Raw genomic sequence first — 15,837 nt, 5'->3', positions numbered from 1 at the left:
TAATTACACCCCTGGGGATTGGCGTACTTATGGAACGGAGAAACAAGCTTTGAAAACATACTCATACAAAAGTCCTACCTTTTCTTCGACAGATAAATGACAGATGTGATATTTTGAACATATGCTTTCAATCAGTTGTTTCCTTCTAACAAAGCGTCTTGCACGGCTAGCAGGATCCTAGCAAAGTCTTGTAATAGTCTCTTGTTTTAAATATGCTGTGTTCGAACTCAAATTCAAAGACAGGCATTTAAAGATTTTATTAATGCTTTTTTTTTTACATTCGACGATTCAATATTTGTTAAAAAAAATAAACACATAAATAAACTTGCATAGCAGATCAAAATTATGTTGCTGTGGAAATGTTTCATCAACAGTTATTAGTAGTTATAACAGCATAACTAAAAATGCCCATTTCGAAATATGGATGATATTGCATTCATTATTTTTAATCTGAAACAATATCAAGTTGTTATTACTAGATAAAATGGCTTAAAATAAGCTGACACATTATAAGAAATTTTTTTTTAAATGAAAATTAGATTCACTTTCTTTCACATTATTTCTCACCAGTTCTTCCAAAATATTTTAAAGCTTACTTTACTACATAATAGAACTGTCTCCACGTTTGTTGTTTTTAGTTAGTAATTTTAATTGGGGCTGTTATATAAGAAGGCTATTTATCGTTGTTGTTGTTGTGTTATAGTACTTATTTTATTGTATAATGCAAATTTTGGTTTTGCAATTGGTTAATTTTATAATGTATAGATGAAATTCAAAAAGAACAAAAGTAATTTCCACCGTTATAATATGTCCTTAAACGGTTCCCAATCAAAACATAGTTAACTAAGTAGTATACTACATTATATTAATTAATTTACTAACCAAACAGCAAAAACATTTCAAATTTGAAATCCATCTTTTTACTAAGTACTTTTTGCAAAGTAACAAAAATTCTAATCCCTTTGTTGTTTAAATTAAAGATAAACAAAAATGTTTTTTTTTTCCATGAAATGCTAATTTTATGTTATTTGATAAAAACTGGTGAAATAAATATTTGATAAAAACTAAAATAAGTGCAAAATCAAAATCCTGGCGAAATACATATACTTATGAATGAACACAGCACACAAACATTTCTTCACCCTAAGCACGAACACAAATAATATTTTAAACAGCTTAAAAGGAATCCACTTTCAAAGTATTAATTTGTGATAGATAATGACAGCTGAAAACATTTTCCAATATTACAAGATAAAATGAGGTTATTTCTCAGATAGTTTTACAAATAAACTCACAAAATAAAGAAAGCTTTTTTAAATTTTTAATTTGCAATATGTTAGATGCTTTATTGAAGAATTTGCAATAATATAGTTCTGATTTTCATTTTATCCAAGATTGCCATTATGTTTCACTGATGAGCAACTTGCTAATTATTAGTCCAATGTAGAGTCCTCCTTCTGTTTTCTCACAAAATCGCCTTAGTAAATTTAGAGTTTAATTTAGCAACACGTTTTCTATCTTAGTGGTAAAATGTCTTCGTAAAGGATTCCCTAAAGAAATCTGCCTTGTATTTATGTTGCATTTAGGGATATTTTCAAAAACACATGCCGCTGATTGTTATTTTTAATAGGTGTTCACCTATTAAAAATATTTTTTAAAGAAATATTTTTTAAGAAAGAATATAACTTAATTGCAGCTATATCTTATTCCTAGATAGCGAAGCTTGATTACAAACTAAAGCACACATTTAAGCTTTAGAAAATAATAATATTTCTTTCAATTACCATCCCTCAATCGAAACTGATGAATAAGAGTTTTTATGCATAACAAAGGTGTTTTACTGGGTATTCGGACAGAAAAAAAAATTCTCGAAAAATCTGAGTTGTTAATATATTTTTGGATAACATCCTGAGAGGAATTCATTAATAATAGTAATATGTAAAGCCATGAAACAGGTAAACTCAAAACATCCTTGGAAGGATCAAAATCATAATCGATTCAGTTATTTAAATAACGCAAAGCTGCGATGGCTACCTGCCTATGAGGAAGAATGCCTTCGTGGAGGACATTCTGAGGAAAACTAGCATATTATACAGGGGGAAAACCACAAGAACCAACCATGCAGCCGGTCAGTTCGTTTGTGATCGAACCCAAACCAGGTCGAACTGCCAGTATTCAGAGGTGTATCTTAACCACTGATGAGGCTTGGATCACAATCATGAATCTTCAAACTTATTCATCCAGACGCGCTGTCAATTTACCTTACAAGAGCACACGGACGCACGCACGCACACACACACACAAAAAAAAAAAAAAAAAAAAAAAGAAGATCATTCCTTATATTCTCTACTACTTGCACCACCCACCACAGGATGCAAGGTAAACCAGTAAGTCTTTATAAATGTACTAGCATGACAGCATTATATGAATTGTTGGGCATTTTAACTTCGAAAATTAGATAGAATAGTATTTGAAAATGAATATTATGTTCAATTATTTTTAAGTTTGTTTGCAAACTGATCGTTGCCTTTCCAATTCAAAAAAATTTCGAATCATATCTAGATGCTAGATATACCATTAAAACATTTACTTGATTTGGCCACCCACTTAACTTACACGTTGACCATTTAAATAGAGCACTACCAAGTGGCACATTGAAAATGATCATATTCATCTCAGTGAGATGGATATGATTCGCATCTCTTTCTCGGAAACAAATCTACCTCTGTAGTAGATTAATGTATAGGTAGCAGACATTTTGTCACTGTCAGCCGAGCGCTGAATAGTCGCAGAATACCGAGTTCTGACTTAAGTTCGATTCTAGGAGAACGGGCTGGCTGCATGGGTGTTTTCATAGTTTTCCGCATATATAACATATATACGAGCAGTTTCTTAAAAAAGTCCTGGGGTCCACCAGCGGCCAAGCGGTAAAGTCGCTGAGCACTGGTAGTTCGGTCCAAGGTTCGAATCCCGCGAACGGGCTGGCTGCATGGGTGTTTTCGTGGTTTTTACCATGTCTAACGTGTATACAAGCCAGTTTCCCTTAAAAAGTCCTCCCCGAAGCCATCCCTTCCCTTAGGCGGATAGCCCTCGAGGCTTTGCCGTAATTAAATAACCTAACCTTTAAAATGTCCCTCATGAAGAGACCCTCTTCTTAGGCAGACAGCTCTAGTATGCTTTGATGTAGTCAAATAAGCCAAAACATTCTGTTGGCGAAAAAGCAAGATTGCATTTATCGTGAATAATTTCTAATGCAAAAGTTATACTCGCTGCTAAGGAAAGAATTTATTTTTGTGTAAAATTCAGATTGCTTGAATTTTAATAATTCTCAGAAACGAAACACAAATAACAAGAAACTAAAAAAATATTCATAATTAATTAGGATATATAAACAATGTAATCATTAAGCATATTTTTAGTAAGAAAGAATATTTTGTAATAAATCAATGAAAAATATATTTAATATTAAAGAATCCTCTATATATCTCTACAAAGTATAAAAATTACAAATATTTTTTAAGGTGCATGTGTATATGTACACGATAAAAATATTTACATTGTTTATTATTCTAGCGATACTTTTAACCAGGTGCATATTTTCCGTGAGGCATTTTCCGGAGATTTTTTTTCCCGATATACATTTTCAGGATATTTTCTTGGCATTCGTTTTACTCAAGTGGTTAGATTAAAGTGTTATTTATGCTGTGAAACCTAACTAGAATTTATTTTCAATCCATAGTTGCTTCACATAAATTTTCGATTTTATGTAATATTCAGTTTCATAATGGCACTATCATTTTGAGATTTATTATACTTTTCAGTTTTTCTTATTAAATGTCATCTACAACTACTTTCAATTAAATACTGATATATAATAGGGAAATATAACATACACGTGCACACATGCTCACAAACATACATCACCATATGTATACACAGTGTTTTCTATGTGTGTTTACATATATATATATGTATAGTTTACATACAAAACAGTTTCAATAATTCCTACGAAAAATGTGATAAATTTTTACGAAATAAACTGCTTAAATTTATATATATATATATTGCGCTTTCCATAGTTTAACATAGATGAAGTTTTTAAAATCTGAATTCAAATAATGATATTGTGTTTACATATGCACTGTAATTACTGATGAAAGGATGTTTCTGAATTTAAAGCCAGGGTAGCTTATATTACTAACAGACGGCAAATTCACAACTTGCAATCAGAGTCTTAGGAAGAAGCAATAAATTTAGAATTTACGGCAGCTCCATTTCTCGTCATAGTTAACAAAATGAAAGAAGTGAGAAAGATCAGAGTTATAGATAGCAGATGCTTTTTTGTCCTTGCACAAAGGTAATGGTCTTCCATATAAAGTAGAAAATGTACAAAGGTGGTAAGCTTTTAGTTCAGTACCCCCTGGAGGTATAATTATGTTGAAGTCCACTTGGAGATTCCGCTATTAGGTGTTTTCTTTGAAAAGGGTAATATTTTTTTCAGCACATAACCAGAAATAAGAGTTTATGTTTTCATTACTTAATCTTCAAAGCTGTATAATTTGGAGCATCTGCTCGGAAAACTGTTAACTTATTTTTCATCATTCATGAAAAGAATACACACCTGCGTTAATGTCTTGGAGAAATAACATCATTAACAATTTTGCTACAAAGAATTTTTTTTTTGGTTTCTATTAACATCTCGATATTGCACGTAGTATATAAATACTTGCATTGTAACTCATATATAGCTAACTACAAGGAAATTGCATTGTAACTCGAGAATACATTTATTTGCTCAAGAAGTCCTTTGACCAAGCTATTTACTTGTTTTCTACCCCCAAAGTGATTGTACTCTATAAAAGCCAAACTGCCTGATCTCATTCATCAGCCACTTCATTTTTCTGCCTTTGAGTTATGCGATATACATGCATACATACGTACAGACATACGTTGTGCTAAAACTAGTCATAAGTTCCAAATATAAAATTTCAACATTTTATGTTAAGTTATGCAATATACGTACGTGTAAATGTCATGATGGAACTATTCAAAATGGAAATTTCCTTTGAAATATGAAAATCGAAATGTTTCGCGATTATAATGCTTTATTTATTTCTCACAAGTCAAAACGGTGTCATAAATAATAACCTACTAATAAATTTATGATGCAATCTAAAGAATTATTTAAATCTAACACTTTAAACTGGAATAAACTTATAATATTTGAAAATTAAATACAAACATAATACTAAAATAAGTTGCGAATAATTTGCATTCGAAAAATTGGAACACAAGAGAAAAAAATTCTCACAAATTCCCTTTGTATATTAAAAAGTATTTCCTCAGAAAATAAGGATAAAAAAATGCAAGATTAATTTTTCACCATTATCGAAGCAATTCCTTAAAGAAACTGGAAATTTAAAGCATTTTACGTAGTTTCTCTTACTGATGTATATTGACTAACTTTCTGTATTCGGCACATATCTTGATTTAAGATACGAGTAATATACAGCATATGTGTTAGTGTGCAAATTATAAGGTAGCCAAATAGGAGATAAAATACTATTTTAGCAACCAGTCTTGTGACGAAGATACCATAGGGAGAAAAACTAATTTCACTCGCTAAATTCAACGGACGGGAGGATTTATATCCACATGGTAAGGGGGGCCCGCTTTTGAAGTAGTTTGAGTAAAAATGCTTGCCGTTTTTGCGACAGACCTGGTAAGAAAACATGATTATTTTTACGTTGTTTCCTGAAAAAAACCCGTAACGCTCGGGGGGTTAAAAAAGTGTTTAAATCCAGTGATATTAGGTTTGTCTTACAAGCTCAGGATCAAAACGATTCTGCAATTGCCCGAGCAGTTGACTTGTAAATAGCTGTGAATTAAGCAGATGACTTTTAATCTTACGTTTTCAGTCACAAAACGCATTCCAAATGTTTTGTATTGCATGACAATGCATGTTTTCATTATTCAATAACCAGTCAGAGAACCGGTTGTGTTCCGAAAATAAGTATGTGTACTCAATCGTCCTGCATGTTCTTCAAATTTGTCTTCTTGTGATTTTTTTTCTTTCCCAAAAACTAAAGTTGCCTCTCAAAGGAAAGTTTTTTGACATTGAAGCGACAAAAGGAGTATGACATCTACTTTTAGAGGCATGTAAAACAGATCTCTACAAGCCTTCTCTTCCATTACATGTTGTGCAGTCAGACAAAAAGTTACATCAGCATAAGTTCTATAATCTATTTTTAATACACATACAGTGAATATATACTAAATCTTTTACTTCAGCTTAAGTAATTCGGAATTTTTGACGGAACTGTTGTCGGAACTAGGGCTTAGAAGATAAGTAAAATTAAACATTTCGATAACCCAATAAATTCAAGGTCGAAGTTTCAATATTTTATTTTCTGAAGGGAGGGAAAATGTTTTCAGTTTTGGTGCATTATCCTAAGTATATTTGCTTCGATTCTTTATTTTTCCATAAAAGCAAAAATTTTACACATGGTATACATATAACGCATAGCTTAAATTAAAATTTAATAATATACAGAGTGGTTATAATTAAAGTTCCACATTGAAATGGTCATAAAAGGAAAACTACCAGACCAAATGTTATCAAACTTGGTAATCGTGTAAAGGAGGCCATGAGAATTTATTTTCCGCGAAAAAAATAAAGTTCGAAACCTCACCACCAGGATGGAAATGGCGCTGTATGCAATATTGTTAAACGAAATATGGGTCGGAATCTAACTTAACCTTTTGTTACACGGGTTTAATATGTTGTATAACCTTAAGAAACTTTGAAGTAGGCAAATTACCATTTAAAGACGTTTAATGTGATAAAAGTCGAGTGCGCCATCCGTGTAAGTGAGAAATTCGTCTGTGAAAATTACGAATCAGCGATTAGAAAATGTGTTATCTCAAATCATTCGCACAAGTGCATACAATCTGGAAATTGTTTTCTTACAGATTGCTAATTTTTAAATTTTGAAGGCTGAATTCGGCCCTAAAACGTGAAAATACTGATTCAAAACGCTTTTAATCGATTTGGGCCAAAGAAATCCCTCATGTTATCTATCTAGTTCCATTGCATTCGATTGCATAGCAGTCATTCCACACCGTTTGGTGTAGAGCTAGTTTTATAACTGAACCATTTTTCTCTGAAGAGCAGTCAACAGCTGGACCACTGTGATTGAAGCTCACTTAGAGTCAATGTTAAAATGTTTCGTGATACATGAACTACAATAACGTGGCATTTTAGACACTACGATTTTTATGCAGGGCTGCGCCCCACCTCACGTGTGTCGCACAGTTACTTAGGCAACATTTCATGAATGAACGTTTTATAGGCAACACTTTGCCTCTTCCCACCAGACCTCAACCTCTGTGACTTTTGGCTATGGGGTTATCTCAAAAGCACTGTTTACGGTGATAATCTAAACAATTTAGCAGAAATGAAAAATGTGATACACTGACATGTCCGTAACATTCCTCCTGATATGCTAAGAGCTGCTGTTGAGAACACAGTAACAGGATTTAACTTGTTTTCGGAAAATGCTGGACGCTACATTGAACATGCTTTGTAACACGTTTCGGAAACTATTAAACACATTTTAAACAGATGTTTTGATGTCTTATTTCATTTAAATATATTGTATACAGCGCCATTTTTCCCCTGGTGGTGAGTTTTTGAACTCTTTTTTTCCACGGAAAATAAATTCCCATAACCTCCGTTACACAATTCCCAAGTTTGATAACATTTGGTCAGGTAGTTTTCTTTTATGACCATTTCAACTTGTAACTTAAATTATAACCACCATGTAAATTAAACTTTAAAAGTTTGACAGTTTGGTTAAAGTCCCGGCTTTAAAAATATATATATAAATATAATCTTTTATATTAATCCTCTTAGAAAGAATGTTTTAAGAAGATAATTTTTCTCTCGCGTTATAGATTGTATAAAAAAACATGATCTTTAATATGATTTAGATTGTTTCTGCTGATATATGAATCGGGTCACTTGGTGGTACAGAATAAACCCTACTGGACTGTTTTATTTCTTTGTCATTTAGCAAAAAATTTTTAATTAAAATATTTATCCTTTGGACTTCGCTTTAAACTTTATTTATACTTAAAATGACTAGAAAATGAAAAGCTGTCTTCAACTGAAACACAATTCATGTAATTGCTATTTTAAAAAATTGACAAGAATGCAAAATTTATGGAAGGTCTAGCAATCGAAAAATCTTAATTTTCTTGTGTGAGCACTGAAAATAACTGTAGAAGGAAAGAAGAAAATTAGGGAGAAAAGTAAGCAAAAATTTGCAGGGAAATTTGGCTGTCAGACATACCAAGATGTTTCAAAATGTTGGACGCTTTTGAAAATACTTTCAGGATACTTCAAAGAATTTAGGTGTTCAAAGAGAAAACACTTGGACGTGTACACCAGCAAATACCATCAACTGAGCTTGTGTTAACAGAAAAGACAAAAAGGATATCATTGCAGATTAAAGTGAAGAGTGACTGGTTTTAGACGATATGGTTGTATAAATTTAAATTATGTTATAGAACATCATATCGTATTATAAATGGGGAATCCCATGATTATCTCAGTCGAATTATTTGAAGATTCAGGAGTTTATCCAGTGATGTATGTGGATGTCACCTAAAGATGTTTTTTTTCCCTCCTGATGAAACAGCGGCCGAGCGGTAAAGTCGCTGAACACTGGTATTTCGGTTCGAGGTTCGAATCCCGCGAACCAGCTGGCTGCATGGGCGTTTTCGTGGTTTTCCCCATGTGTAACGTGTATGTGAGTTAGTTTCCCTTAGAAAGTCCTCCCTCCCCTTAGACAGATAGCCCTAATGTGCTTTTTCATAATTAAATAAACCAAAACCTCTTGATGAAACCAGTCTTTCCTTTCATCTCATACCTTCAAAATGTTTAGCCTCTAGAGACTGATAAAGGCTCTGACCAAATACTTTATGAAGAACTTTCTAAGGGAAACCAGATGCCATACACGGTACACATGAGAAAATCCATGAAAACGCCCATGCAACCAGCCCGTTTACCGGGATTTGAACCCCGGAGTGAGCTACCAGTGTTCAGCAACTTTACCGTTCGGCCGTTTGTGGGCCTTTATGAAATGGAAGGCGATAACTTTATTTAAAATGATTGTCAGAAATATCAAGATATTTAGAAAAGTTGGATGGCTTTTAATATACTTGCAGAATGCCTAAAGAAAAAAGCAAGAATAAAGTAGAATGCCAAAGAAAATGAGAAGAAAAAATAAATTTTTGCGTAAAATTTAGTTTTGTATTTTTATAAAATTTAAAACCTTTTAATCTTATGATATTTGATTCTTACGATTTCAAAAATAAAATATTTGACTAAAATATGAATAACATTTTAAGAAACCAAATGTAGGATAAAATTGTGTAAAGCAATGGGCACAATGATAAAACTGTTTAAATCAGTGTATGCAAGTCATCCTAAGTTAAAATGTCGGTTATACATCTCTCTTATTTATATATATCTTTTCTGAACGGAACATTGAAAGGCGTGTTAACTGTGCTTTTCTGTATTTTCTCTTTTAACATATGCAGTTTTCAAACACATCGTAGTCTGGGTTACAAAGTATTCTTCCGAAAGAAACACAATTCAAATAAATAATATCAAATTCTAGAAAATTTATATTAATAAATATATTTAAAATGCTCAGTTCGAAGGAATAAATAGAAAATTTTAAAACAATTATCTGAAGAGACAATGCAACACAAACAATTAAAATAAAAGTATAAAAATTTAAAAATTACCAAAAATAATAACTATGACGAAAATATATATAAAGAAAACTATAGGTAAATAGAAATTTTAGTATAGAATAGGTAAATAGAAATTTTTAAAACAGTTATTCGAAAAAAAACCACGCAACTTAATCAATTAAAATGAAATTCGAAAAAGAAAAAATTACTTAAAATAATAAGTTATAATTAAAAATATAATATAAAGAATATTATTTGGAAAAAAGGAACGATGGTGACTCTTTTCCCTCTTACTGGAAAGGAAACTAGGTTGCCGTATATTAAGAAGTTCGCCAAGTGAACTATTCTTGGCGCAAACTGAAAAAAAAGTGCCAACATAATTTGTGAACTTGTCCATAAATTTTGCTCCAAATTTTACAAAATTTCATATTTAGGAGTAATTTGAGTTGTAATATCGAAATATGTAAAAAAATTGGTATGTTATTTCAGAAAAAGTTCGATTTTGTGTCAAAATACCTATGTTAGAATAGTGCTATATATAAATCTAATATATATCCTAAGTCGCGCTTTCGAGACATAAAGAACGCAATTTGAATTTTGTCAATTGGCCCAGTAGAACGGGAGATATAGAACTGTCCCTTTTTTTTTTTGGAGCAGTGTACATACAGAGGAAACAATTTTGTTTACAGATTTTAAAAACACTAAAGGATAAAATTACAATAACCTCATACATTAATGCACTTTTTAGGCATTCAAGAGAAAAGTATATTAACTTAATTGGAACAATTTTAACTGAGTTAAACAATTTTGTTTACAGATTTTAAAAACACTAATGGGTAAAAATACAGTAACCTCATACATCAATGCATATTTTAGGTATTCGAAAGAAAAGCGTATTAACTTAATTGGAACAATTATTTCAAAAAGGAAAAGAATACATATGAATATATAAATTGTAATTTATTTGAAACCCTACCTTGGTAATATAGATGATACTGGCCAAGAGTCATCAACAAAGTTAGATTTAACTAAGTGGGTGTATTTTGGATTTTTTAACAGCCACTTCACCAATGTTTCACATGCTTGAACTTGAAGTGTTTCATTTGTGTAACTAACTGCTAAAGACATTAACGCATTTAAATCATCAGGATCCAACTCCAAGCACCTATAATACAGAATAAAATACTTAAAAAACACAGCAATACACACTAACATAAACTCAGATGAAAATACTTTTTTAATACTGAATTTCGTATAAAAATAATGAATGCTGCAATTTCAGATAAGACACTGCAAGCATAGCCTCAGGTACAAAATGAAAAATGTCTTCTCCCGATTGAAGCCTAAACTCTGCTGCACCCCATGGTTAAAGTAAGTATCAAAACATACTATTCAAAACTGATACTAATTTAAAAGTCACATTTTCAATATTTTGTGAGATATGTTCCTTCTATTTTGACTTATTGAAATTTGACTAATTCACCCATATAAGGAAAAGTTTTTCCATGATTTACCTATTTCATGCTATGCAGCATTAAATTAAGTATTTGAAAAACTAAATAAATAACTCTTAAAAGTATGATAATTTTGGTGACATCCCATCTTTTAATAAAAACGTATGAAATAAAAATTTTTATATTAACCCTTGTACAAAGAATGTTTCAAATAGCTGGTTTTTCTTCATTTTATTACATACAGTTTTAAAAACATGCTCTTTAATATGGCAATTGCAAATCTTAAAAAATTGTCAAAATTATATGTTTAGATTATTTGCATCCCATATTAAGATCACTTTATGACATAGGAAAAAACACTGGATTTTGCTGACTAGGAAAATTCTGGGATATGTTTTATTATCTGTCATTTGGAACAGGTTTATTAACTCAATTTTTTGTCTCCAAAACAAAGTGTTTTAATTTTTTTATGGAATACGGTGAATATTAAAAGGTGGATGGTGCAGATATATTTGCCAAATGCTTCAAATATCATCAAGGCAATCAGGTTTTCTTAGGGAAATAAGGCATTAGGAAGAAAAATAATTTTTTGCATCCCCCACCAATAAATGCTTCCCCCTTGTGATTTTAGAAACTAAAAATCTGAACTTATTTGGATTATATTCTAAGAAACAAAAAGTAGAATGTTAAAAACACATAAAGCTATATCTCAATAACAAAAACTGTTCAAAAGCAACGGGGAATTAAGTGCATGCATATTATCCTAAATTAAATTAATTATGCATTTTTCTCATGTACATTCTTCACTTCATATCTCACTTCTTAACGATTCACTGAAAAACATATTAACTGTGCTTTGCTGTATTTCTTCTTTCAGTGCATTATGCAGTTTTCAAATTCTTTGTGACAAATCCTGAATCACAAATCATTCTTTTGAAAGGAATGCAATTCAAATAAATAAAAATTCAAAAATCATTTACATGAATAAAAATACTTAAAGTATACAGTCTGAATGAATAAACAGAAATTTTTTAAATGATTACTTGAAGAAATATAATTTAACTACAAAAGTAAAGTAAATAAAATCGAATTTTATAAATAAAAAATATATTTGAAAATAACAACTATGAATAAAAATACAAAGCAAAAATATTTGGAAGAAAACATCACGTTTTTTCCATGTGTGTAGAATAAAGTGGAGAGTGAAATAATGAACATAAACCAAGACATCTGTCAAGTGAATTATCCTTGGCAGAAAGTGAAAAAGTGCACCAAGCTATATATTTTACAAAATTTGGAATCTAAGCATAATTTGAGTTATAAAATCAAAATATGGAAAACAATCAGTATGCCATATCAGGAAAAATCCGATTTTGCATCAAAGAACAACCAGCATATATAAATCTAGTATATATCCTAAGGCACACTTTCAAAACATGAAAAATGCAAATTGAATTTCATCACTCAGCCAAACACAGCAGGAGGTATACAACTGCCCCCCCTTTCTTTTGACTCAGTGTACCTATCGCTCGATTAAAACACAAAAGGTTTGTACCAGTCGCCCAGATGGGAAAGCGGTTAGCAACTCTGACTGCCATGCAGAAGAGCTCACTTTTAAATTCCAGAGAGCGGATGGATGTAAATTGTCTGTCCTTTCAAGAAGGTAACAGTAGCTGCCTATTAGGTGCCTTCATAATAAAATAACCACCATTTTTGGCCTTAGCAGTGGGCAAAGCCTAAATATGGCTAGTGCCTGCCATATAAAAAAAAATAAAAAATAAACCTTTTACACCAATACATTATTAAAACAATAATATTACAGTAGGTCCACGATAAAAAATGATGCATACAAAATATGAATGCGAGTATGGATGTTTTTTATACATTCAAATAAAAGAAACTGAAGATTGATGATTTACCTTTTCAGAGCTGCTATAGCAGCATGATCCTGCTCATTCTTTGCTTGGCTTGAACCTAAATACTGCCAAGCCTAGAAATAAATATTTCAAAGGCTTTAACAAATTAATATTAAATTATAACTACAATTATACAAAACACAAAATTCTTGGAATTAAAGCTGACAAAAGTAATACAGTATTCAAGAAATTAATTATATAAAAATTTAATACTAAGTTGATCCTTATTACAATGATGAAAAAATAAGAAAATTACATATTTTATAACATATATTTAATATAGTAGGCACTTTAAAAACATGCATATGAGGAAGCAAACATAGTCACATTACAGTTTTTAAGAATAACAGTTTGCATTTAAAGAATGATAAATTATAAATTTTGTTTAACTGCCAAGCTGGATGTCTTCCAAAATTTAATCCACCATCCACTACACCTACTCATATGTAAAAATCATTTTATTTATTTTCAATCAAAACTTTTTAAATGCTTACACTAGAATTTCAGATTAAACAATACTTTGAAATCACTAAAATAATCAGTCAAAACAACATACATGTGACTTGAAACCCTAGTACAAATAGTACGTGCCTTTTTTTTTTTTTTTTAATCATCATTGAAAAGAAAATAATAAATCTGAAGCTGCCAAAATCACTTATTATTTAAAATTTTACAGCAGGATAATTAATTAAAAAACTAATTGAAATCAGCAGACAAAATCTGATTTATAGCTTGAAGCATTTCTGTGAATCAATTCCAATTTTCTGAACGAAGGCTTGAGGATCTATGTATAAACACATATATGTATATTTCACATAAAGGTATCATACATTATTAGTTGCATAAGAATAATAAACGATATGTTTTAAAATTTTATGGACTTTTGAATCCAGTAAAAAGAACTGTGCATACAGATACATTAAATAGATCTAGCAACTCAGCATACATCCATTCCAATACATGTTATATCTGCTAATGTTGTTTCAGATTATTAAGCTGCAATGTCTTGAAGAAATTATGAGGAGGTGTTTTCTAATAATTTAAAATGAAACACAAAATCATAATAGTATGGTTTAAATCACATTTCCTTTGTTTTCCTCCCTCCCTTTTCTTTTTTTTCCCCCTTAAAAAAAAAAAAAACAAAAAAAAAAAAAAAAAAAAAAAAAAAAACCTAGAATATAATATATAGCTTTTTAAAACAGAATGGGAAAAATATTAAGTTTCTATTTACTAATTTTCACATATTCACAGCTGCAATCTTAGTTTAAAATAGTCATGTGGTTCTCAATCGATCTGCATTTTGCATTTTCTATTTCTGCTTAAGAGTAAATGATGGACCCCCCCCCCCCCAATATCAGAAGTGTTTATACAGTCAAAAGTCTTTAATCCGGATTCGTCGATACTTAGGCAAATCCGGATTATCGGTTTTTCCTGATTATAGATCATCAGTTTAAATCTGTTAAGACGGCATGTGGAAATTATAAAATTAAAAATATGACACCGTAATTTATGAAATAAAGAGCAATTATGATCTAAAGGATATCAAAATTTAAAAAAAAAAAAAAAAAAAAAAAAAAAAAAAAAAAAAAAAAAAGCTTAATATTTATTTGTTTATTTTATTAAACATTTCTTTCAACGCACGCATGCGTAAAGCATACATTACGCATAGTCGAAATTAGAAAATTGCAACTAGAAAACTATTTGATGTGTATTCAAGATATTTATAATGAAGAGGAATTTGATTTAAATCACATCAAAGACAGAGTACATCGAGATGAAATACTACATTTAGTAAGGAATTTATAAGCCAAATAAAATAAAAACATCTGCCCTGAAGATAAGGATAGTGCTAACAGATCAACTTGTTGGAAAATATAGCTTATTTTTAAACCTTTTACTGCATCATCTCTCCTCGAAATGTTTATTTAGTTTAGTCCTTATTTTAATGTAATATAGTAGTTACTTCTACTTCTTTTTCTTGCTGCCACTGTTTGCATTGAGAACGGACTGTTTCAACCTAATTGAGATGCAAAAACGAAACATGATGTTACGTCATCTGAAAAGCCGATTCGTGCCGATAGCTGATTGGTTGCCGTGAGATGACGTCATTCCTACTTCTGCTATAAGTATCTCGCGTCGAAAATCCCGCTTGTACTATAGAAAATGCTGCAGTACTCATCTATAGTGGTTTTAGAGAACCTTTTCTTTTTATCTCCGTATACAATCCCCCCTCCAGCACTCTTGATCTCAATAATCTGAAACTACTTACTGAAAATAACTACCCCACCTTAATAGCAGGTGATTTAAATGCTAAACATTCCTCTTGGAACTGTAGAGTCACAAATAGAAATGGAGAAAATTTAAGCAACTTCATCCACAATAGTAACATCAATCTCATTGCTCCCAATCACCCAACGCACTATACGCACAACGGACTAGGGGATATTTTAGATATAGTTTTGATGAAAAACCTTCCTAATATTCCTAATCTTGATGTTCTCCCAGAACTTTCGTCTGACCATCTCCCTATAGTCTTCAACTTCTATGGATTTTATCCCCCTCTCCCTAAAGCTCATACAAAAGTTAATTGGTATATGGTTACCGAACAGCTAAATTCTGTTGACAGCAGAGCCACACTTCGTTACGACTGCGATATTGAGCTGGAAATCACCAGATTAAACTCCAAAATTCAAAACGCTATC

The 15,837-nt window shown here is 31.0% G+C and overlaps 1 protein-coding gene across 5 annotated transcripts in view; it reads right to left on the bottom strand.

Moving 5' to 3' along the window:
- LOC118196907 (peroxisomal targeting signal 1 receptor-like) overlaps positions 1–15,837 on the bottom strand; it is a 169,078-nt gene that overhangs the window by 38,688 nt on the left and 114,553 nt on the right. For all 5 annotated transcript variants that reach the window (XM_085827665.1, XM_085827666.1, XM_085827668.1 and 2 more), the window contains exons 10-11: positions 13,139–13,209; positions 10,742–10,930 (exon numbers count right to left, since the gene is read on the bottom strand). In XM_085827665.1, coding sequence (XP_085683791.1) covers positions 10,742–10,930; positions 13,139–13,209 — 260 coding nt within the window. The remainder of the gene's footprint in view (positions 1–10,741; positions 10,931–13,138; positions 13,210–15,837) is intronic.

This window comes from Stegodyphus dumicola, chromosome 12 (genome assembly GCF_044657685.1).
Source record: "Stegodyphus dumicola isolate Sdum_Otavi_A_Nest chromosome 12, ASM4465768v1".
Lineage (NCBI taxonomy): Eukaryota > Metazoa > Arthropoda > Arachnida > Araneae > Eresidae > Stegodyphus > Stegodyphus dumicola.
This window is presented reverse-complemented; position numbering and strand designations above follow the sequence as displayed.